We start from the raw sequence: 25,877 nt of genomic DNA, 5'->3' as shown, positions 1-25,877 counted from the left end.
ACTATGAGTGGTCCCTGTTCCCTGTCATTATTACTACGAATTTACTTATTTCCTAGCACGAATGAAAATGGCATGTTGAGGACAGAAGAGCAGCTGATCTTACTCTTATGTCCACTTACCTCAGCTATGCTTGGGTCATTGCAATTTTTCTAGTTTTTCTATTTTTCAGGTGATTGGCTGCGTCTGATCAAAGGAGCAACGAGCGAGACTCAATCAGAATATAGGCATCATGGGTAGCTAACAGGTTATTCACCTTGCAACAAGGATAACATTGGCAGATACTGTAGGTACAGGGCTATAATGGGCAGATATTATCAAGTACTGAGTACCTGCATTTTTTTTATTTGAAAGAGCACCAGTACTTCTCACATTGGTGCAATAATGTGTGATAGGGAATACTGGCAATTCTATATTTCTATTTCAAGTACTGTCCTGTTTGACATAACCATAGGTTTCAATACCCTCTGTGCTCAAAGGTGAGTGTACAGCAATATAGTGGGCACTGCACGAAATGACACCAAAATGAAAAAGAAAGGAACAGAACCGGCCATTTCAGGCCTACTTTTCCTATAAATCGGTGCTTAATTTGAGCCGGTGGTTTCCAGTGCTGAACACTGGCCCTTAATTCTCAACACGTGTCAGACTGCCCAAATTTAGAGATCTACCTAACATTTGTTTATTAAGTTAATTTACATTTAAAAAAATTACTAATACCTGTGGTACAAGCCATTCGTATAGCTTTGTGGGCCTAAAATAGTCTGAATTGTCACACTGCTAAGTGTGTGGTGGTTAGTAGGTGTGTTGGTACTCTTATTGTCAGTGCTGGTAGGAGGAATGGGTGGTGAAAGCTGCAATGGCCGTCTGACTAGAGCCCTGGCCCCTATTTTACAAATTAAGCACTGCTATAAGTGCTCTGTCTAACCCATCCCTAAGTCCCCTTGCAAGCAAAGAACAGGAACCAGGGATTTCTCTGAGTGAAGGTGACTTACAAAAAACAGTAGGTAAGCTGCTGTAGAACATTAGCAATTTATGCAGCTTACTCATACTTTCAGCTCCTCCGTTTTCAGGATGTGAGAATTGGAAAGAAAATGATGACGCGGCAGAAAATGTGCCCGTGCTTCTGAGACTGTAGCGCGTGTATGTTGTTTCCTCAGGCTGATTGATTCCTAGGGGGTGCAGCCTGGAGTGCACATGGAACAGTATGCTGTGGGGCAAGACAAGGATTTGGAGATTCTTGTAGTTCTGGTTAGTGCGTGCACCTACGGGGGTATATCGGTTCCTCTCTCCAACGTGACAAGTTTCAGACCAAAAAGTTAAACAAGAGTACAAACTAGAGTCAAACCAGCAAACACAGTGAATCTTTTTACAGCACCACAGGAAGTTGCAGCATAAAAATCAGTGTGATATAGAACGGAGTTAACTCGCAACATTGGGGGTTGTGTGATCTGTCTTCCATGACACTGCTGGCAGCACATTTTCTTTGGCTTACACCTTAAATTCGGATATTTCTTATTCTTTTGCTTTGCCGGAATATGTGTGACTCGATTACGTGACTCTTATTTTAATGTCTTGGCCTGCGATGGCTGCACAGACATGCGTAGTCGCAGGGGCGTAGGAGACACTAAAATTCTGGGGGGGACAGGGACAACCTTGTGGACTTTCAAGTGACCCTATACAAATCACCGCATGTTAAACAAATAGAATCGCATATATCTGAAGTGAAATATTGAGATAAGCAGGCATGTAGTCACAGTTTGCATGTATGCTTTATTGTTATTTACATTCACATAGTAATGAAGTAGTGTGGCTCACTGGTTAGAGGCGGCAGACCCGAGAGCAGAGGACGGCCCGGGACCAGGGTTCGATTCCCGGCGCGGCAGGTTTCTGGACCAGGGTCAGCGGACTCGATAATTCTCTCGCCTCGGTGCCCACTCTGATCAGCGATCACACTCGGCAACTCTGGGCATTAGCTTGCCTCATCTTCACTAACGGCCCCACCAGACCGCCGGGGATGCCTGGTCTCACCCTGGAGATACCCATTAAGGGACCATCTCTCAGGGAAGCCAGGAAGGGTTTCGCAGCGGTCGAAGCGCCTTGGGACCCTACGGGTAAGTAGTGCGCTATATAAATGCCTATACATACATACGTAATCAGACCAAATGTTAAGAAAACATGTATATGAATCTTCCATCTTCATGCACCAAGCAAACAAAGGTTGCCGGATCGGGTGAGGGCGTCATGTTTGCAAGTGCATTATGGTTTGAAAAGTTCCTGCTGCTGCATTTCTGGTCACCAGCAATTTTCAGGCAACAATAAAAATGTGAAGATAACTTCGGTGATTAATGTTCCTTATTGAGAGAGATAAGAGGTTTGGCTAGTGGAAGTTTTTACTCATGGTAAGGTAGCCACCGTGTGTTAATAAGCCTGCTGCAAAGAATGTGTACCATGCAGGTCACAAATGCTTATAATGTAAATAGGTCAGTGAGTTACTGCTTTTGTCTGAGAGGTTCTTTTGCTATTTGCAGTTTATCAGTTAAAATCCTAACAGTGAGCTATTACGTCACCAAAGAGCAGCATGAAAAATGCAAGGTATAGATTAGAAATTATGCTTTTTCCCCAGTATTTCATTATCCTAATGTTGGAAAATGGGTTCATTAGGCTGGAAATCAATTCTGATTATTAAAGAGAACCCCCAACCATGGTGTTATGTTTTAAATTATGAGTTTTTGTTTCTCTAGTGTTGCAAAGCCAGCCTGTGTCCTGGGCACTCCCCAACCTTTTGTGTACTGGTGGCACCTGACTGACTGACTAGGGCTCTGCCTAACCAGGCCCAGGGCCAGGGCCAGGGCCAGTGCTATGCTGACAGAGACACTTACAAATACAGTGAAAACACCTACATACACTAGGGTGCACCAGTGTTAGGTTACCCCTATGATTGGCATGACCTCTCCTACAAGGCCCTAGTACATAATAGGGCATGGGGATTGAAACTACCTTTAAGTCCCTAGTATATATTAGGGCATGGCAGTGTAGAGGCCAGCAGCCCTTCCTGCACTTGCATGTGTGCACTGCTGAAGCCTTCAGGAAGAAGTTCCAGAGGTTTGGAGAAGTTTGGAGCAACTTTGGAAAAAAGCTCCATAAGTGGACCGGCTCGCCCTGGCCAGCCAAGCCGGCAACCATCAGCCATGAGATGGCCTGCCGTTCAGGTTCCTTCTGCTGAAAAGCTATCAGGGGTCAGACTTCCAGAGTTTGATCAAGCGTAGGCGGAAACTCAAGCTGGCGAACCCTCACTGAATCTAGCCTAGTGAAAAGCATTGAGGGACCCGCAAGAAAAAGCTCTGTAAAAGTTTCTAATTCCGAACGTAGGAAAGGTGACCGGGACCAACCACAAGAGCAAGCCACCCACCATCAACTGTGTGCCAGCCTGGATCCCTGGCTCATACCGCTGGAAAGCTTCAGAGGTTGGACTTCCATAAGTTTGACTGGGAGCTCGTCACAAGGCAAGCCTGCGAACACTCACCGAATCAGGGCTGGGTGAGAGCTACATGAGACCCCGGGAAGAAAAGCTCCAGAAAAGTTTCTAATTCAGAAGGTAAAAACTTTGACCGAGACCTACCGCAAGGTGTAGCCCCGCAGGGCGTCATCGCGTTGAGCCAAAAACTTCGACTTTGAGCAGGTCTAGCGTGACCAGATGTACCAAAAGGGGCTATAAGTTTCTGTGTGTTATATAGTGCTAAATCTTTAAAAAGTCACATCCCAGGTTCCCAACATTGGATTTTTTTCCTTTTAAAGAGAAAAATATTTCCTATTTTTATAAATTGGTGTTGGATTTTTATTGTGTGTTGTGTCTTAATTATTTACTGAATGTGTGCTTTTAAATGCTTTATTTACCTTTCTTTGAATTTAAGCCCGCCTACTCACAGCCAAGCTGCCACGAATTGAGCATGGGAATAATTTTCGAAGACCGGTACTGAGCCGAGGTAGTGGCCTTATTGCCGGGGACAGATATACATTTGCCCCTACTATTAACCCACTTTCCAACATCCAGACCAAACACTCAAACAATACTGTCTACAAGTATGGATGACATGTGACTCCAACACCCTGTAGATTTAAGTAACATTTCCTATGCACAGATTTACACACCTATGATTGACTGCCTCTGTGTAGTGTGAGTGATGTAAAGTGCTGACACCCTGCACTGGTATGAGTGGCGCTATATAACAAATTAAATGCATCTGAGAGAGTGGTTATGGAGACTTGAGCAGCACTATAAAAGGGTGGGTAGTGAGGGAATCTGTGGCGGAGCTGGGTTGTTGAGTACCAAGGCTGTCTATTTGATTTCAGCTCCTGCCTTCTTCATCCACCAACATACTCCCCCCCTCCACATTATCTCACTCTTCCAGGTTCTTTCTCAGCTTTGCTTTCTCCCTTTTCTCTTTTTTACATATTTCCCTTCCTCCTTCTGCCCACAACTCTTGATGCCTTTCTCTCTCTTGTTTGGTTTTACAGTCTGATGGTTTAAATAATGTACCGGTCTCTAACACAGCATGCAGTTGGGCCTCACCTGCAGACACCAACTTAAATTACCCTTCATTAGCTTGCAGCCCACTAAGGAAATGCCAGAGTGGCTAGTCTGGTCCTTTCTGCATTGTATATCCTTCCTGAAGAGCAGATACAACATTTTCTCTCCTTTCTGCAAGACACACGTGTGAGAAGTTGGCCTGGTATATGATGTTCACTATTCTAGTGAGCACCTTGCACCAGTCCAAACAACCCTCATGGTGATGGTTGTAAAGTCAACCTTATAGGCCCGCTATCCTAGTGGTAGCATGGACAAAGCAGTCTTAGGCTAAACTTAGGAGGGCATGTGAAGCCAGCTGTTTTACCATATGTAACCCCTTTAAATACCAATTGAAAGGACACCACACAGGATATATATAAAATATATATATGTATTTATTTCTAGACAATCCCTCTGAACTCTTTATGAGGTCAGAGGCACAAGCACATAACAAGATACTTACTTAAAATACAATAAGTTGCACAAAATACAGTAGGGCCCTAGGGGCACGCTAAACCATATACTAAAATAGTGGTATAAGGACCACTACACGGAAAGTGAATAGGCCTACAGTCTAGGGAATCGCTGGGGCTACGCTGTACTATCAAGAGTTAGGAAGCAGGAGGCCCACGTTGGGCGTGTGCAGAGTCTTTACTCACACGCAAGTTACCATAGAGAATGAATGGGAACGTAAAAGAGGGAAACAAGTTCTTTTAGGGCACTTCTGACTGAACTCAATGAAAGTTACTTGAAACCTAGACAGTTGGATAGTCAATAGGAGCACCGGAGTACTCACGTTACCTCACCCACAGGAAGCAGGTGCATAGGTGTCAAAGTGTGTCGGGTTTCGTCGCTGAATCCTATGGAGCCTTGAAGAAAGATGCTGCAGGCGACCAGGAGAGAAGTGTCCGGTTGGATCCAAGGGCGAATCGAGGATGAAGAGTACCTGAAAGAGGGGACAGAGTCTGGGTCACTAGCCAGTGACCAGGAAGGAACCAGGCGATGTCGTGAAGCAATCAAGTGATGTCATGAATCTGGTCTCTGCAGCCACGTGGACCAGGAGGCGTCAACGACAACCAGGAGTCAGGCACGGACTGTCCCACAAAGGCTCTCGCTGTCGGTGGTGTCGGCTTCCGGATTGGAGTCAACAAGCCTTGACAAAGGCAACCCACGCAGGAATCGAAGTTGGCTTCTTAATCAGACCAGCAAGGTCTGATGGGCTGCTTCTTTTCAGGGAAGCAGGGGCCAGTCTGGAGCAACCAGACCAGTGGTGTAAATTCAAAGATTTGTCGCCAAGATAGCCACTAGCCAACGGGCAAGTGACCGGGCAGACTCATTGAGCAGGAAAATGTAGAAGGGCCCCACGCAGAACTCGTGGAGTGTGCAGGGCTGATCTTCGCTGCAGATGATGCTCGGGGCTGGGGCTTCTCAATCCCCAATGCACAGCTTCGAGGGTGCCTCAGAAGCTGTACGGTACGCAAGTCGCTGACTTTTCAAGATGGCCAGTCCCATGTCTCGCGTCGCCTCCACGGGTCTCAGCTTTGCTGGGGCTGTGGATCGGGCTGAAAGAAGTCTGAAAGTCCAGTTCTTGTCAGGCTCTGTGCTCGGGCTCCGGCGGGAACGTCGCAAAAAAGCAAGCCGTTGATCGCTGGATGGTGCCTGCTTGTGCAGGGTGGTCACTCCTTGACTACAAGGGAGATTCTTCAGTCGTCTTCTTGCAAAGTAGATCGTCGAAGGTTCAGAGTTTCGTTTCAGAGTTTCAGTCAGGATAAATCTAAAGTCTTGGGACTCAGCTCCTACCTATATACCAAATTTAGGGGCTGGATTACCTGCTAGGTCCCTCCTATGGGTGGGACCAAGGAAGGGGGTGGTTACACCCCTTTCCCTTTGTCCAGTTTCACGCCAGAGCTGGGGCTGGAGTGCCCCAGCACCGGTTTGAACTGGACTATGCATGGGACACCTTGTGTGCCCCAGGCAGTGTCTCATTTCTTTCAGCCCTCCCTGCCATAATACACAAGAGCCTGTCTGGGGTGGTGCTAGCACCTCCCAAGACAGGAAACCTATTGTCCAAGCCTCCCTCGCTGGAAGGAATCCCAGCAGCAGGAGGTCAGACTTGTGTCTGTGGCAGCAGCATCTATTTTGTGATGCTGAGGCTCTGGTTAACTTTACCCGGGATTAGTAGGAACAACATGTCTTCTCCCTCTAGAAGGGTGGAATGCTACCCCCGTCGCCAGAACTGGCGAGGGGGTAGTATTCCAAAGCGTATGACACCTTACTCGACATGTTTTGATAAAGCCAAACCAGAGTTAGCATTTAACTGTGAGGTTCATAATGCACTTAAGAGTATATGGTATGGCTATATCCTAGAACAGCTATAAGGACATGGTTCCGAAAGCTGCAGATAGGCTCAGGTCATGCTAGAGCACCATCTCACATAAAACCAAGCACTCTGCCTCCAGGATTGTTAAGGCCTGCCATAGGAGTGACTTATAGGTATATATGTGTCTAGATATAAGGTTAGATATAGGAACACTATATCTAAGCAAGGGGTGATTACACGTCCTTGCCCCAGCTGAGTGATCAGCCAGTAGTGTCAATGTGGGTGGCCAGCCAGGGGTGGCATAATACATGCTGCAGACCCTGGTAGGCCTTGGATGCACCTATGTCCTGGGTACCTATAGTACACTGTACAGGGGCTCATAAGGTGACCCAATACCCAATTGGAGATGTATCTAAAGTACATGGAACCCATTTTACAGAGAGAGCAGATCGCCTGGGGCCCTGATTAGCAGGATCCCAGGCCAACTAAGTCGAAAACCAGCTAAACACTAGGCAAAAAATCTGGGGTAACCATAGTCAGGTATCCACCTTCCTACAACAAGGACCCAAGCCTTCTCCCTTCCCCATGACGTAGCACAGAAACATTACATATGACCAAAATAGGGCCACATGGTCAACCTCATTTCAAAGTCCCTGTCCTCTTTCTACCCAAAACTTAAAGACTGATTACGATAGCAGTCGGACCTCAGTCCACCCGCCATCGAATTGGAGAATGGGACCACTCGCCTACAAAGCGGAGGCCTCACGATAGGCATTTCAATGCGACTGCCACAATGGTGTTCGCAATGCCTATCTTTTACATTGGGCAGGCGCTGCTGGCTGCATCACCCGTCGCAGTGTAAAAAATGGGACATCTTACATATATCACTGCACTACGTGGCAGTGCCACATGGTGCAGTGATATATAGGGGGGCACCATAGGTGCCCGTCAGGTCCCATGTCTGGGTGCCGGGGGTAAAGTGGTCTGCTACGGGCCCCCAATGTCCTTTTCCAGCAGCTTTTCTATGGCGGGCGAACCACCATGGATAGGATGGTGGGTAAAGGGCATCATAATCCCTACTGCGGTGCCTGGTAGGCACTACCAGCATTGTAGGAACTACGAGCCCCTCCGCCACAGAGGAAGGCTCAAGGAGCCCGTTCGGTGCGTGGTGATCGGTTGTTCCGACTGCCAGGAAACCACCTGCCATTATAATATGGCGGGCAGTGATACAATCACTGATGGCGGTGGGACCATCACTGACGGGTGATGTAGCAGTTCCACCTCCATTATAATCAACCCCTAAGTCTGGTGTGCATGGGAAACAACCTTTACAACGCAACTTTTACAACGCACTACCATTACAACGAAACCTTTACAACGCAACATCCATTACAAAGCATGCCATTACAACGCAACCATTACAGCGCATGACACTACAACGCATACCACTACAACGCATGTCATTACAACGCAGTCATTACAACGCATACCATTACAACGCATACCATTACAACGCATACCATTACAACGCATAGCATTACAACACATAGTACCCTTACACAATCCAACACTTACCCTACTGTTGCACCCCCTGGAGTTAGAATAGTAATTTTTACCCCTACACTATCCAATACTTACCTTACATGCAATGTAATGTTATGCGTTGTAATGGTATGCATTGTAAAGGTAGTATGCGATGTAATGGAATGCGTTGTAAAGGTAGTTTTTAAAATTTCGTTGTAATGGCATGCGTTGTAATGGATGTTGCGTTGTAAAAAATGCGTTGTAAAGGTATGGGTTGTAAAAGTATGCGTTGTAACGCCATACATCCGGTGTGCATGCAAATCCTACATTGCCAACCCCTGGTAAGTTGCACTACTAGTGCTGAAAAAGGCCAATGGAGGCACCAATGGGTGAGGTGGACTGGCCTAAAAGGACTTGTGACCTCAGTGACAGTCATTGTCGCTCTAGTGTGTGCTTCTTTGTATGCCTGCCCGCAAGACTGGAGGTGAGCTGCATGGATTGTGGTGGACAGGCCTTCAAGGTTAACTCACACTTGCCACCATTAGGGTCCACATGCTGGTGCTAAGACACCAGGGCTTCTAAGGTCTATTGGGCCTTCTAAAGTGTAGCATCGGAATGTACTCTGTCAGGACGGTGGTCTGGTGGACTGGTCATGAAGGCTGAACATGGTTCTCCAGTTCCAAATTTGGCAGCTCTGGCCAGAGTGCCACATCCTCTCCCCCACTGAACACCATACTGCCCCACTGGGAGAAACTCGCACTGCCTTCAGCTACAACCCAATTGTGCTGCGACTCAATTCAATTTATGCATTAGACAATAGTAAAATGCTGCCTGAAAAAAGTAATACCACCCTGAAAAAAGCAAACACGCATAGCGAATAAAAGGATGAGCAAAGCATGTGAAATGTAAGCAGGAACAACATGGTTACCGTAACAGTTTTAAACTCATTATTCAGAAATCAGTAAGTGATTTTGCCTGATAAGTTCTGGACATAACTACAGAACCAGTAACGGACCTGTTTCAATGTCGATTGCTTATATCCTTACAAAATGTAAGCAGTTTGGATTAAAAAAGACCACACCCCTAAACACAGAGCTGCGGTACAGATTTTATATGCTAAAATCATTAAAACAGTTGAAAACGACAATATTAAACGTTTTCCACTCCACCCATCAACAAGGCATTGTAGTCCCTTTAGGAATGGTGCACTTCCCCACCCTGGGAAAACAATGTTAGTCAAAGAAAGAAGATAAAAAGAAAGTAGCTCTTCACTGGCAAACTATTTAACGTGGTGCTAATGTGTGTGGTGCGAATAACACCAATCTGGCCTGTCTGCGAGCACTCTATTGCTTTATTTGGTTATTTAATTATTTTTCATATTTTGATACTATTTTTCTCTCTGTCCCGAGGTTGTACTTTGGAACAGAAAACGGTCAGAAAATGGGGACATTTCCAGGCAAAGTGTTCTTCTCGTTTTTGGATCCATTTAACACGGAACAAATAAAGAACAGGAGAGGCAAGAGAGAGTACGTAACAGCTGTCTCTTGAAATCAGCACTTAAGGAGGAGCTAGACAGAGACAGAAAGATGGAGAGAGGGGACGAGACAGCTGCTAGAGGCAGAGCAGAAGCGGACACTGTTCTTGCCTTCTCTGGGCATGAAGGAAAAGAGACAAGAGTTTGTTTTCCTTCTCTACAACACCCACTCCCCCCCCACAGACCGGCCAAGCCTTATTGCAGCATAACAAAGGACAAAGAGGGCGGGTGGCCTCTTTGACTGCAGGCAGGTCACAAGTCAAGTACAGGGCCATTAGGTAGCGCTTTCGAGCGCTAATGGCCCTATGAATATCAGAAGGGAGAGGGGAAATTCTTTTGTCCCCTCGTCCCCCCCACCCTGGTCCCCCGTGTCCCCCCCCACTCCAAAATCTGGGGGGGGATATATCCCCCCCGTCTCCCACACTTCCTACGCCCATGCGTAGTCGAGCTGGTGAGATTTAATGATCCGGAGTACGTTTCACTAGCGAGGTTAAGCTCTGTCCCTCTTTTTCATTGGCTTGCGTCACTGTTCATGTTAAACGGTGGCCAGCCATTGAAAAAGAGGTCCCAGTGACGTACTTTTCTCTTTAAGCCCCGTCCTTTTCAGACTGGCTTACTTGACTTACTGCTGTGGTAAAAGGTTTCTTATCTTTTTTATGAGGCGAAACAGATGGCCCCATAAAGAAGATGATAAACTTTTTACCACAGCAGTAAGTCCGGCTCTAAAAGAGAAATGTGTACGTCCTGTGTCATGGCGAGCGCTTGTTAACTGTGGGGCGACATTTTTTTCTTCGAGAAGAGACGGGTGTCGTGATTCTCTTTTAATGTCTTCATTTGCCTGATGACTATTTCACTGTGGGATGGTATTTCCCTTTAGGAATTGACTTAAAAAATGAACGTGCTGTTTATCTGTCCGTCGTTACGTCCAGCGCGGCCACTGCGAAAGCTGACACCTGAGGCCATTGGCTATTTAAATGCTCTCATTAGCCAGTCTTTTATCTGAGCGTTTTCATATCACCAGCTGCCGGGTTTATCACCCGGCAACCGTAGGCAACTTATATTTGCACATCGAGGTAATTTAGTTTTCACCTAGAAGTATGACCGCCCTTTTAATCAAATTATAAATCTATTAAAAGTTCCCATAAAACGATGTGGATGGAAACCAGACTTCTCTGCGGGAATGCAGCGATGCGTCTGGAGCCAGGGAAGGATTGAGAGGGGGGGATGCGGACGTCGAGGAGGTGTGAGCAGACTTGTGCTGCGCTTGCAGATGGAGGTGGGAGCTCTTGCTTTCATCCCCGTCGCGAATGCGCCTTTCTTCGTGCCGTTGTGCATTCTATTGTGCACATGTCATTTGCATTCAGGGAGAGGTTCTTGACACACATGCCCTGTTTCCTCAGCTAGGACTTGAGTGAAGAATGAGTATGTCACCACACTCACTACAGACCCACCGGGCTCCAGGGAGTGGGGGATTAAGGGTATGGCTCGGTGCTCGTGAAAGAGAAAGTGATGTCTGTTGAAATGAGTGTGTTAAAAAATGGCATTTTGACAATAAGGTTGACTGACGGCTCATGTAGGATCACAACATCAACGGAATGCGAAAACCAACTAATTTCTGCGTAAGTAGCTGGTTTTCGTAATCGAGAAAACTCTCTGGTACGCCTTTTCATCAACTTTGAAAGGACAAAAGGTGGTGTCAGTGTTGGAGTTGGAGACCGTAAACAGGTTGTCCTGTCTTACAGTGCATGAACTATACTGCCAGGGTCCGAGGTAGAGTGGGGTGTAGTGAAATACGTTGGAGGACGGTAGGTCTGGGGTCGATTCTGTCATGCAGTAGGCAAAAGACTGCCCCTCGCTTGCAGACATGTCTGAGCTATCCGCCTATCTGGAAATCCCCAGGTGCGTCCAAGGACAGTTTAAATTTGTGCCTGACGGAGGCGCAGCGACGCCTTGGAATTAGCACTCACCACGCTATAGGAATAGCCAGGAATGAGAGAATTGGCGCTCTGTTCGCCTTTGGCCCACAGGCACCTTGTCCTGGCACAGGTGCAGAGGACGGAATTCGGGCACTCTCCCTGCCAGGTTCGGCCAGCTGCGTCACGGCTTGGCGCTCGCTGGAGATGTCGCCCCTAGGCCGGGAGGAATGCCTGGACGTGCTTGTGCAGGGATCTGGAATCTCACCTCACCCGCCACCTCACCCATACCCCACAATCTCACCCCCCCATTACCCCACAGCCTCACCCCTGCCTCACCATTGACGCACAGGTTTACGTACTTACCCTTATGCTGCCCCACAGGCCCTTTCAGGTCCAGGAACATTATTTAACATCAATTGGTAGCCACACCTTCGATGCTACCGTTCCTGGAAGAGTTGGACAGGCCTGCAAAAGTTTAGGATGGGCAGAGTCTGAATGATGTGATGTGGGCAGGTTTGGCATCATGGTATTTAAACCCTGTATATGGGTTCTATACTTGTTTGTTCGCTCTTGTCCCCTCAAGGACCAACTGTAAAGGGAGCGGGAAGATAGGGGCTTGAGTGCTGATTGGAGCAAACTGATGACACAGGGCAGTTACCTGCTTTGGTGAGGGTGGGAAGGGCGTTATTGTAGATGTTTGTGTGCGTTGCATGGTTACTCCGTCCTCGGAAGGTATATACAGAATCCTTTTAGATGCTCTTCTCGTTCGTGTGCTTTATCGGAAATACAACTGAACAGGAGGGGTTCAAATGACGTGACTTATTGTGTTGCTTTTGTTTTCCACTTTCGCTTTTTGGAGCGAGACCTATTGGCTATGCTTTCCACTTTCGCTTCACATTGGCACTGTTCAGTGTTATTGATCCCTTCACCCTGACAACGTCGGATGGACTATCACCCGTGCACCCCCGGTTGGCCCGGCAACCGCCAAGTCATTGAGTAGCAAGCCGGGCAGACTTGTGCCATTGAATGAGAAAAGAGGAACTGCCTGCACCGCACCCAATTATAGTTACATACTTCACCATATGCATTTTACACCCCCTCCCCACCCCCCCCATGTTTATCAGGAATAGTACGGGTTTTTGTCGAACGTTTTGGCCATCGTGAGAAATTGTAAACACCTTCATCTCCCCTCCCCCCCCCCCGCCGCCATCCAATGCGATTTTCAGTCCCAACATTTTCAGCTTAGTTACTTGGATTTCTATAGGGGTTCGATACATTAAAATAGTAGTCACAAACAATATAGGTAGTCAGAATGTGCGTGCGGCTCTGTGTGTGTGGCTCTGTGTGTGTCTGTGTGTGTGAGTGTGGCTCTGTGTGTGGCTCTGTGTGTGCGTGAGTGTGTGTGTGTGTGTGTGTGTGTCTCTGTGTGTGTGAGAGAGACAGCCGTGTGAGAGACCTTTTATTTATGTTTTGGTTTTTGAAACATAAATAAAACGCATAGTTATTTGAAATGTCAATAGCTCAAACTCGCGTAAATACGCCGTCTCACATTTGCGAGAGATTAAGCTATTGGCTTTGCAAATGACGATGCCATTTATTTATCTGTTTTCAAAACCAACACATACATAAAAATAATTGTCTTTTACAATGCCAATAGCTCTAACTTTTGCAAAGGCGAGACCGTTGCATTGTAAATGCTTGTTTACAGCTTTATGTTAAGTGGTTCAATGTCACTGCAGTCACTTCAAGTGGCTCGGAATGCACAGTAAATGCTGACGTTGAACCGCATAATTTCTTGAAGCGTGGCGTGGTACAGTCTAGCCAAATTCAAGGCGGTGTAAGTATTCTTCAGACTAGAGAATTTAATGAAGTTCTTAATAAAATACCACTGTAAACAAGCAACTCTAGATAGATACAGTTTGCGGAAACACAGCAGATGACTTTGACCCTCAGGAAGGGAATGCTTGCACCCCCAGTGACCTGGCTGCTTGTTAGTCTTCTGAAATCTCTTCGCTGAATCAGATTGGACTTGGCTGATAAAAGGAATCCGGCTACAGTTAAAGAGATTGCAGTTTTTGTAAGCACTATGGCTGTCACCGAGCAGGACCTGTGCATGGCGCAAAGCACTTTGAATTTGATTCTAGATTCCAGCAGGAGCCAGTGGAGTGTTTTGCCACAGAGGGCTTTATTTTCGGTGTCTGAGACTAAGCCAGGGCATAATCAAGGTGTTTGATTACCAAAGCTTGGGTTACTTAGACCCCATATTGAGTGTGTAATAGCCAACAGTAGGTTGTACCTGATTACTAAGTGTGGAAACGTGGTCTTTCAACAGTAAGAACAATTTGAACTGTTTTCAGCCTCCTGAGATCAGGTGTGTGGGTCACAAATAGAAGGCAGACATGTATATTCAGAGCTCCCAATCTGTAATTTTGCTTATTGGTAACATACCCTGTTTTCAGTGTGCATGTGTGAGTTTTCATGTCTTATGTGTGACCCCCTCCCACCCCCGTGACACTTCCTGGACATCTAAGACTGGTGCACTTTTTTCCCCTACCCCCTTACTCTCTCACTCCATTTTCCTTTTCTTCTATGCTCCTTAAAAGTTTTTACTGGTATTATTGGTGACTTGTAACTGATGTAAGTTTTCAACTATGTGGAACCTTATGTAAAGCGCTCTGATACCTTCGGGTCTAGCCAGCGCTATATAAAACTCATTAAATAAAATAAAATAAATGTCCATACAGTATTGTTTATTTTATAGGCTACCCACGTTTTGTGCTAGAATTACCCAACTGTTCGAACAATTCATGATTACTGCACATAACGCACAGATATTAAGAACGTCTCTAATTATGCATACCCGCTGCCCAAATGCCTATAAAACATGCTCACTCCAGACAGTGCTGGAAATGGAAAAATAGAAGTGCATCTACCATCTATCAGAGTGCCTGCTTGTTTCTGGGAAGTACCAGCACTCTCCAATTAAACGCATTTCCTCACTCTTGAGAAGTGCAGGTATTTTCCCTTTTAAAATACACAAGTGCCAGTACTGCGTACCGGACAGTCCCGGCCCATTTAAAGCACTGGCTCCACACAATTAGCAGCAAAAGTACAGTATTGTGAGTGATCAGTGCACAGAGGCCTATCTCGTACCCAACACTTCATAGCTGTTCTTAAATCATGCTTGAATTAGCAGAAAATAGCCAATAACATTCAAGGTTGTTCTGAATGAGGATCCCAAAATATGGTTATCCTAGGGCCCAAAAAATTCTTAAGACAAGACTGCTTGGTAGTCCTCAGTAATCCCTCTACTTTTTCCCAGAGTAAACCTACTGCATTATTCTCTCAGCTGCCTAGTATCTGTTCTTTTACTAGTTCCCTCATTGTTCACTTTTAAGATTGGGCATTAGCTAAGACCTTTTGATTTTACAAAAAAATATGTATAATATACTTACATATAAGGGTTTTTAGCCACTGGTCTTCAACCATTGGTCTGTCTAGTCATTCACATCATTTTGCTTCGACCCACTACAACATACGATTCAGAAAAGGGGGTGGTGATGGACAGAGTATCTGAATTAAACAGAACACTCATACCCAGTCAACAGATCAGGGCTTGATCCATCACCGTTTTTTAGCTCACTGCACCATCCCAGCTCAGAACCTGGCTATATGCAAATTAGACTGTCCCTGGCCCAGTGCATCATGGGAACAGGGCAGACCAAACTACCAAGCCAATTCTTATACTGGGTCAGGATTCAAGCAAGCCGGGCCGAAGACGGCTGAAATGCCAGAAACCTGTCCCCGGTAGCTTGTCTCCTTTCTGGTGAAGAATTGGCTAGGTAGTTTAGTCTGCCCTGTTCCCATGATGCACTGGGCCAGGGACAGACTGATTTGCATATAGCCAGGTTCTGAGCTGGGATGGTGCAGTGAGATAAATAACGGTGATGGATCAAGCCCTGATCTTTGGACTGGGTAAGAGTGGTCTGCTTAATTCAGACACTCTGTTCATCACCACCCCCTTTTCTGAATCACTACAACATACAGCATGGGGCAGTGGGTAGTCCCCTTTCTCATCAGGAAATCAAATGTGGGTATGGTCCTTATGAGCCATGCCTGTAGTATCACAAGAAATGTACTAGACCATCAAGCATAGAAATATTTAAAACAATTAACCCACTGTATCAGGCTTTAACAGAAGCAGGACACAGGAGCTCTGAAGGGACCCGATATCAATTATCCAATGCAGCATCAATAGAGATTTTAGATACAGGAAGTAGCATGGTTTCCGGAGTACCTCATTATGTGAAGTACCCACTCGAGCCACGCTAATTGCCATTACTATGGCTATAACCTTTACAAAGTTTCTGGATGTAGCACATTTAGACTGAAGTAAAGGACCTTGTACAGATGGCACTGGTGAAATAGAGAAAACATTTACCAAGGCTCCCACACTGGGATGTAATTGAAGATATCTGGCAGAGAAGCAAGTCTGCCTTCTTGATAGATTCATTTGAGCTTGTGCACGTTATTTTTAGATCACTGGAGAAGAATGTACAGCTTCTTGCAGATAGCCTCCACCCGCCTAAAGATGTCTTGTTTTCTACCCATGTCTGAGACCATACCAGAATAATTGCGACAAAGCAGTTTGGAATGATCTGGTTTAGTTTTTATAAAGTTTGATGTAGGGACAGAGCCCTCACGAAAACACTTTCAAATGGATTTTATAGCCCCAGCAGTAGAAGCTGTAAGCAGGGTATCAGTCATCACAAGAACATTTATGGAGTCCTTCAAAAGAACCTAATAGGAACCATCCAAGGATGGCACACACTTTCCAGAAATAAATCAGAATGTATTGGGGCCAATACCTCTTCTGCCCAGATTACCTTGGCTCACCCTAAAAGCACGTAAATCTGAGTTAAAAAAAACATTTTGTGCGCTATGGAAGAGGTAGGAATATGTAATTTAGAAATCCCTAAGCCTCTCAAATAACAATGAGAGTTGGCACTAAATGTAAATGTAGAGACTTAGCAGTGCAAAAGGTGTGCAAACGGGCCCGATTGCTAGCTGGCATTCTATATATTTTTTTGTAAACAGAGAATGCTTTTGAGTGTCTCATTGCGTATACCTCGAGGTCATGTCCTTTTTCACAGACTTCGATTGTAGAAGCTCACAGTTCACAATGACTTATTTGTAACCCAAATAGCATATACCCAGAACAGGGTTTGCCCTACAGCAGGCTGTTATGGCCTCTAGTCTGGCCTGTAGTCTTTATTTGAAAGTTCTTTGGAGTGTGTGATGCTAAGTGAGTGAGTATTCCCCCAGGGGCTTCTGGAAGCCTGAGAGTAGAAAGAACTCCGCACGGGGAAAACAACTCCTGGTTTGGTTCAACACTGGAACATAACTGAAATGTCTAATAAAGCCATTGAAGAAATCATCTTAAAGCAACGTCTGTTGCCTTCACAATACTTGATTTAACACTTGCATTTGAGAAAATAAAGACAACAAAATTCCCATCTTCTCCTGTTTACCTGTAGGCTTGTCCAAGGCTTTTATATGCATCTATAAAGTCCGATTTCTGCTTTAATGCTTCTTTGAACGTTTCAATAGCTTCCTGTGAAATATTCAAAAGATCCACACTCAGTATTTTGTTTCTTTGAATAAATTAGAAAAACAACACTTTACATAGTTTACTCACCTCAGCTCAAAAAGGAGGATTATGCACAGCATATTCCAATTGCATACTGTGAGTTTGAGGTCCTCATTTCAGATGCCCTGGAGTTTGGTCCAGTATCTCAACCCCCCTGCCATGCCCGCCCAACAATTATCAGCCGACTGAGAGTGGGAGCCTGAGAGTTTCCTTAGAAATGGGGAAATACTACAATTCTCCAGCCATAGATTATAGTTATAAGCCAACGTCACCATAAACAACTATATCACCCACAACTGGTGTTGACTATAATTGTGCAATACAACTGAAGCCTGTTTCAGTTTCTTCCTCTTATTATATTCCTGACCATGCTACATCTTTGGTTTGGCCAGCAGTGAAACACCAGTACAGTCTGTTTTTCTGCCTACACCAGCTGAGATTCACTGTTCAATTTCTTGTGTTTTCTTAAAAAAGAATGAACATTCAGAACTAGGTATGCACATATAAAGTGGTCATCTACGCTAACAAATCTCAACAGGGCAGCGACAATTATCAAACATACCGTTTTAGATACAACTGAACAATACCACTGTAAAATATACACATGCTATGAAAAGACAAAAATAATTTCAAAATCTAAAAAATATGTCTCAACAAAAAACACAATCCTGAACTAAGCTCAAATACCTAAGCATTCTTGGTGAATATAAGTCAACAATAAGAAAGGAAAAACGAAATTAAAAAATGACTCAGACAAATGCTGCAATCAACATTACATTTTTATTGAAACAATGGGATAACTTAATTAAGAAGCCAGAATGGTGAGGTTTTCTCAACACATTGCCAGAAAACATAGAAAGAAAGCCTTAATGAACAAGGGCAAAAATATCCTTATGAAACCAAATCTACTTGAAGAAACCATAAAAGAGGAGAAGGGTCATAAAGTGAAATCAGATTCAATGGATGAATTAAGGGAGTATTTGTACAAATCTAAAGGAAAGAAAACTTGCAGCCCAAGTAACATATTAAATATAATTTCTAAACAAGGCTCACACCATATTCTGGTACAACATCACATTGGGAACTCCTACAGAGGTAATCATCAAGTGGACATCCTCAGCCCATATCACAACAGGGGGCTTAAAACAGTCATGTAAACATATTTTTGCAGCTTTGTGACCACAAACATATGGAGTTCCTGATTGACAGTGACGCTTTGCATATAAGTAACTTATCCAAACGCCGAATTACAGAAACTTTCTGCACCCAATAAACTCGGTTCAGCAGATATTAAAACAACATGAACTGGGTTAAAATATTTGCTTGCTTTATTAAGTCCACAAAGCATGTGACCTAATAGGATACTGAGGACCAAACATGGACCTACTGGAGACAAGAACAGGAGATTCAACGTGCAATAAAATCTGCATATGACTTAAACAGTTATAAGATGTATTCATTTACCAAGTAAACATTCAGTTCGCAGCGCAATAGCAATTGATGCTTAAAACTGAATGCTGATTGGGTTGGAACATAAAACAGAGCAGCAAGAGGTTGCTTTGAAGGTAAGAGTTCCATTTTGTCTGCCATTGGCAAATACTTACATAAACATAAAAGACTTGACAAGCCCTCAATTGATATACACATGCACAAACGTATTTGTATATTGATTGGTATATGTGTGGTGATGTGGAAATGTGTGATAGTGGGTTAGAAATGGGGGTCTCTAGTTGGCAGGTTGTTACCCTGTCCAAATAGGGACTCTTCTTCATAGACAGGGTAAGGGGGATACACTTCTAAAATAACCCTGGCTCACCCCCTTGGTAGCTTGGCCCGCGCAGTCAGGCTTATCTCAAAGGCAGCGTGTAAAGCGTTTTCACATAACCAGTGTTAATACAGTGAAAACACTATAGAAGGCAACCACACCAGTTTTAGAAAAATATCCAATATTTCATCTGTACAAAACAAGACCAAAACGAAGAAAATCCATCATACAGTTGTTAAAATTATCACTAAGCGAAAATAGACATTTAAAAAAAAGTTCCTTGAAGTTGATAGCTCCGTCCGGGCCTATCACGGCATCATGAACAACAAATCCAAACAATTCTGGCTGACTGCGGCCTTGTGGGCTAGCTACGATGTCGGGAAGACCCGCAAACAATACCTTTAGAAATGCAGGGCGCTGGGGACGTCACGATGTGCCTTAAAGAGCTGGTGTCCATTTCGGAGGTCGGTGCAGGAGTCGTCGGGCCCTAGAAGTCACATGTGTTGCAGATCGAACTCCGTGCGGTTGAAGTCAGGAACGCTGCTGTCGGCGGGCATACGAGCTGTGGTGCGAAGTGCAGCTTGCAGTGCCCTCAGGTCGCGGTGCAGGCAGAAGCTCAGTGACAGTTGATGAGATCAGGGCTGTGGTGCAAAGTGGTGCGGTGCTCGTTGTGGGGATAGAAGGTCACAGTGCAGGCAGAGTCATCGTCATTGCTGAACCACTGTCGTGGGCTGACTAACTGGAATCGATTGTGCCAGTAGGCCAAGACCTCGGTGTGGGACGGGGCGGAGCGTCATGTAACTTACAAGCAGTGTCATCCAACCAAGGCACAAGCAGCAGTGTCAATGTCAGTGTGAAGTGCCGTTGTCAGTGATAGCAAGGCGAGAGTGTGAAACGAGGTGCTGCAAAGTGCAGTGCACACAGGTCACCGTGCAAGCAGCGGCTCTGTAGCGGCGTCTGCAAGACCAGGGTTCCAGTACAGTGGTGCCCTTTGCGGTGTCTTCAGGACACGGAGTCGAAAGTGCAGTTGTTGATGGCATCTGGTTGCTTTTTCTTCAGCGGCAGCACAAAACACACAGTTCCCAGTGCTGGTAGAAGATGAACTTGAAGTCTTTGCTGTTCCTGAGACTTCTTGAACAGGGGACAAGCTCTACCACAAGCCCTTGGAGAAACTCAAACAAAAATGTAGCAGAAAGTTCAGTCCAGTCCTTTTTCTACCCAAGACCGAAGCAGCTACTGCAGGCCAACACAGCAAAGCACTCTGCAAAGTGGTAGTCTCTCCTCACAGCTTTTCCAGCTCTTCTTCTTGATAGGTTCCTTGATCCAAAAGAGTTCTAAAGTCCTAGGGTCAGGACCCCAATGTTTATAACACATTTTCTCTTTGTGGCAAGGGTCTCTGAGCCCAGTCCAAACCAGCTCTACCCTCTCTGGCCCAGCTTCACTACAGGAGGTGTAGACAGAAATGTGCAGAGGAGGCACCGCCTATTCAGGTGCTAGTAAAAACTCCCACTACCACTCTTAATGCAGACCAGGCCTATTCAGCCCAAAAATGAGTCACCCAGGAAAGGCAGGACACACCTCAACCCCCCTTGTGACTGACTACAGTGAATGCACATCCCCAGCCCCTGTCACTCAAAAACCAGACAGTCAATACACAAACCAGCAGAGGCACACAGAATGGTTAAACAAGAAAAAGCCTACTTTCTAAAATTTCAAACACACAATTTAAAAACCATCTCCCTAAAAAGATGTGTTATTAAAATCTGAGTTCAGAGAGCTTAAACTCCATTTCTCCATCTTGTCCCAATGGAAATGTATACTTGTAAGATGTTACAAAGCAACTCCCATGTTAGCCTATGGGACACATAGCCTTTCAATAGTGAAAAACAAAACTTGCAGTATTTCACTATCAAAAAATGTCACACATAACCAGGACATGTCCTACCTTTCAAATACACTGCACCCTGCATGGGAGTAGCTTGGGCCAACCTGTGGAGGTACCTTACATGTAAGAAAAGGAAAGGTTAGGGCCTGGCAAGTGGGGGCACTTGCCAGGTCCACATGGCCATACAAAGTGTGCACAGTCAATGCAGGGGGAGGTCTGAGACACCTCTGAAAGGCTACTTGTGTGAGAGGCACAACCAGTGCTGCATGTCCACTAGTAGCATTTGATTCACAGGTCCCAGGCACACACAGTTCACTGTGCTGGGGATTTAATAGTAAACTAAATAAGCCAACCATGGAGACACAAACCATAAACACAATTTACAGTAGGGGCACTTGCACTTTTTACACTGAACAGCAGTGAGAAAGTGTGCAGAGGCAATAAAACCAGCAAAATGAAGTCCAACATACCATTGAAAACAGGAGGACAGAAATCAAAAAGACAGGGGAAACAGATGGCAGGTCTAAGAGTGGTGGTAACAGGTGGGAGCGTATGAGTCAAGCATGGCCTAAGTACCACACAACTATAGTTATCTGGAGCACCCCTGGCATTCCTTCTCTTTCAAATTTATTGAGGACCTGCAAGCAGTACAAGTGCTGATGCAGCGCATCCATTTAGTGAAATCAGATACTTTGTAACAACTAAAGGAGATTTCGTTTTTTGGACCAGGGTTTTTCTGCAGATTGTGATGGGAGTGCGTTGACTGCTGTAAATCAACATCTGAGACCGAGGACTACAGTCTGTATCCATATATGGGTTGGCATTCACTGCTGCAGTAGACATGCATGTACATTTATCCTCTTGGTATGATCAGGAAACAGATTTTCAAAGTGAGAAGCAACCAGAAGGAGGGATTTCTGCTCCGATTCCAGCAAAGAACTGAGGGAATCAGTCAAGTATCAGTGGACAGCTGAAAATCATCTGATGCACATACGGAAATTTGGCGATCATAACCTGCTTCTCACTCCTACTCTTACTGATGATAAGATGATACTTCCCATTATGATATTTGCCCCCAAGGCTGCCACAGTCATTCCCTCAGTTTATTGAATAGTACATAATTGAGACACTTTTGAATATAACATATTATGCACAGAAACTTTTTAATATAGCAATATAGTGCAGCTCTATGTGCAAGGCGCACCGTTTGTAGCAAGGGTCTTGGTGATCTACTCAAAACAATAAAAATGTTAGGAAAATTGGTAATTGTTGATTGTTAGAAATGGGATTTCTGGTTGCTAGGGCTTGAGCCTAAGCCAGGCAGAAACCACCACTCTAGTCAGGGCAAGGGAGTTACACACCGAAGACAACCCCTGCTCACCCCCTTGGTAGCTTGGCACAAGCAGTTAGGCTTATCCCAGAGGCAATGTGTAAAGCGTTTGCGCAACACACACACAGCAGCGACACACTAGGAACACCACAAAAGAAACTCCACACAAGGTTATATAAAAAATAGCCTTTGTATTACTCAGGGACCCATTAGATCACAATCACAAATATACACTGTGCCAACTGGCACTAGGTAATACTTTATAGGGGATTATATACATGACAGGGCCAATCAGGCCATTGTCAGAACCATCACAACTCACAGAATTAGTGGAAAAAGACCAGTAACTACTGGCAACATTGCACTTAGCACCTTATTATGCAAAACATAATCTGCCAGGGCACCATAGTGAACACTGATCACTGTATACATCTCATGAGAGATTCTCGGACATTAGGCATCAACACATTATGAATCACATCCGGGATAACCACATTGTGCATAAATCATTGGACGGACCAGAAATTACTGGAAAGGATACACTTACCACTACATGTTAGGAGCAACCAACATTATCAACAGTGCACTGTAGCACACCACATCACATCACAACACATCAACAGCGCACCAGAGTGAATACTTGTAGGGTGCACACATTTGTAATCCTTACTGGCAACATAATATCAAAACAGTATCACCTTAGGCCACAAACTATAGCAATATAACCTATTACATCCCTCCAGCAGGGTGTCAGGGAAATCCCAGGTCACGTGTACGCAGTAGGGAATTCCGGTGCCCCCACCAGGCCACTGCCTTAAGTAAATAGGCACCTGGACTGCAATCCGGTCTCCCCTCTGTCCATTGTGGGGGCATGCGCCCTGTACCCACATGCTAGTATACCAAGGCGGCCAGCCAGCCGGTGCAGGGGAACCACACGCACCTTCCTGGTGGCTGCCAAAGCATGTCCCCGGCACCCAGCGCCACTAGTGAGTACCGCTCACCCTATCTCCCTTGTTGGAGACTGCCCCGGGTGTCGCGAGTAGGTCCAGCTGGGCTGGGACCTCTGTTGAGGCTTTCCCTGCGTCTGGTCACCCACGCACGAAATGGTGCCCCCCTTCTCCAAAAAAACAAGGGAGAGGGCTACCTCTGCCTCCCCATGGGTGGTCCACACCAATCAAAGGATGCTGTCAGGGGCAAGGACTCCACTCGGCATCCTTGGTGTGGTGAACACTGGGCGGAGTCTCCGTCAACGAGGCTTCTTTTCTTGGGAACTCACCTCTCTGCCAGGCTTTCTCTCTCTTGGAGGGCGTGTCCTCTGGTCACCGGGACTTCCCTGTCTTCTGCAGCCGCCAAGGCAAGAGGGGCTCTCCATCCTCATGGGAAGCCCGGCCAACAGTCAGGCAAGCTGCAGACAGAACCACTGTTTTTTTTTTAGCTTCCATACACAGGTTCTGAGGGTTACTGGGTTACCCCATTATAACTAATGGCAGTCACCCATGAAGGCAGGCAGGCAGGCAGTCCGGCTCCTCTGGGGCGCCAATGTGCACCATGCAAATTTCTGCAAGCCCACACTCACGAAGAGGAGTACACTGCAGTGCCTACACAACTTTCTCCTCAGTGCTCACCACATGCTTCATTTAAAGGGGCCACGAGATGATTAGCACAGCGCTCACCACACGCTGGCCAGCTACAGAGTCAGGGGAGATCACAGGGACACACCAACCAAGTGCCCCACAGGTAGGGTAGGCCAAACAAAGCTAAACAAAAGGGGATGATGGACGGAGCTTTTGAGCAAATTAAACACTCACCCCCAGTCAACTGATCTGGGTTTAATCCATCACCATTCTTTAGCTCACTCAGCCACCCCTGTTCAGACATGGCCATATGCAAATCAGTCTAACCCTGTGCCTCATGGAAACAGTCCAGCCCGAACTGCCAAGCCACGTCTTCCCTGGACCGGAAACAAGCATCCTGGGACCGTTTTCGGATTCATAATCCTCATCAGCCAGGCTATCTTGAATCCAGTGGCCAAGTGAGGCCAGCACAGGGGTTCTTTAGACAGAATCTGCAGCACCCCCTAGCCCCAAAAAGGCAGCAGGACAGCTCTCTTCCTGCAGCCAAGGTCCATGGCGGTTCCTCCGGTCCCCACACAGTCTTCTGTTCCAGGCCAGCTCAAGTAGCACAAGGAAGCACATTTCATGGGGTCACAGCCCCAGTACTTATACTCCCAATCCTTTGATCTCCTAAGCAGAGAGTGTCTGTGCCCAGCCAGAACCAGTTCTGCCTTCTCTGTTGTGACTTCCTGGCAGGAGGTTCGGATGGCATGGTCAGAGGCAGACCAGGCCCTTTGAGGTGGAAGGACATTTCCTCCACTTCCCCAATTGCAGCCCCGGCCTATTCAGCCCTTTCCTAACCCACCTAGACTATCTGGAGCCACTCTTGCACCCCAGCATTCTGTCATTCTAAACCCAGACAGGCAATCCACATTCCTGCACACGGGATGACTGAGCAAGAAAATACCTACTTTCTAAAAGTGGTATTTTCAAACACAGAATGTAAAAATCACCTTCACTAAAAGATGCATATTTAGATTCTGAGTTCAGGCATACTAAACTTTACCACACAGCTCCTCTCAGGAATTACCACTGAAACACTTATCAGGGAATCCCCAATGCATCCCTATGAGAGGGTAGCCTCACAGCAGAGAGAAAACAAAATGTCTGTTTGTCACTACCAGGACATGTCACGTACTTAGGGTACACGTCCTACCTTTTATCTACAATGCACCCTGCCATAGGGCTAGCTAGGGCCTACCTTAGGGGTGACTAATATGCATTAAAAGGGGGGGTCACAGACAAGGCACACACTTTAGGTGCCACATCACAGTGGCAGTAACACTGCACGCACAGGCCCTGCAATAGCAGAGGTCTGAGACAGGTTTGAAAGGCGATTTCGGTGGGTGGCGCAATCAGTGCTACAAACCCACCAGTAGCATTTAATTTACTGGCCCTGGGTATCTGAGATACCACTTTACAAGGTGTAGACAATCTGACCATGTTTCCCAGAGGGAGCACACCGACTTTAACCTGGACAGCAGTGCCCAGTCCCAGAACCACCAACACCATTCCGGAACAAAATGCTAGGGGGAAGGCAAAAAGTTCAGGGATGACCCTGCAAAAAGGGCCAAGTCCAACATTGATTTGGTTTGTACTGCACAGCTCAAGTGCCACTAAAAAGTAAAAGTCTCCCTAATTGAGGGCCAAGCCCATAAATGAGGGGAAAAATATTATTAAAAAAAAGAAAATTGATGGGCCAAGCTCAAGAAGGCATTATGCTGGCCTTGAGGATGTGTTCTGAAGCCAGAAGCCAGAGACTACTTTAAAAAAGCC

The 25,877-nt window shown here is 45.8% G+C and overlaps 1 protein-coding gene across 2 annotated transcripts in view; it reads right to left on the bottom strand.

The window, feature by feature from the left end:
* The window catches only part of TTC13 (tetratricopeptide repeat domain 13), a 1,386,998-nt gene that overhangs the window by 1,038,804 nt on the left and 322,317 nt on the right, over positions 1–25,877 (bottom strand). For both annotated transcript variants that reach the window (XM_086927141.1, XM_086927142.1), the window contains exon 9: positions 17,390–17,472. In XM_086927141.1, coding sequence (XP_086783267.1) covers positions 17,390–17,472 — 83 coding nt within the window. The remainder of the gene's footprint in view (positions 1–17,389; positions 17,473–25,877) is intronic.

This window comes from Lissotriton vulgaris, chromosome 6, assembly GCF_964263255.1.
Source record: "Lissotriton vulgaris chromosome 6, aLisVul1.2, whole genome shotgun sequence".
Lineage (NCBI taxonomy): Eukaryota > Metazoa > Chordata > Amphibia > Caudata > Salamandridae > Lissotriton > Lissotriton vulgaris.
The sequence above is the reverse complement of the archived record's forward strand: the minus strand, read 5'-3'. Positions and strand labels throughout refer to the sequence as shown.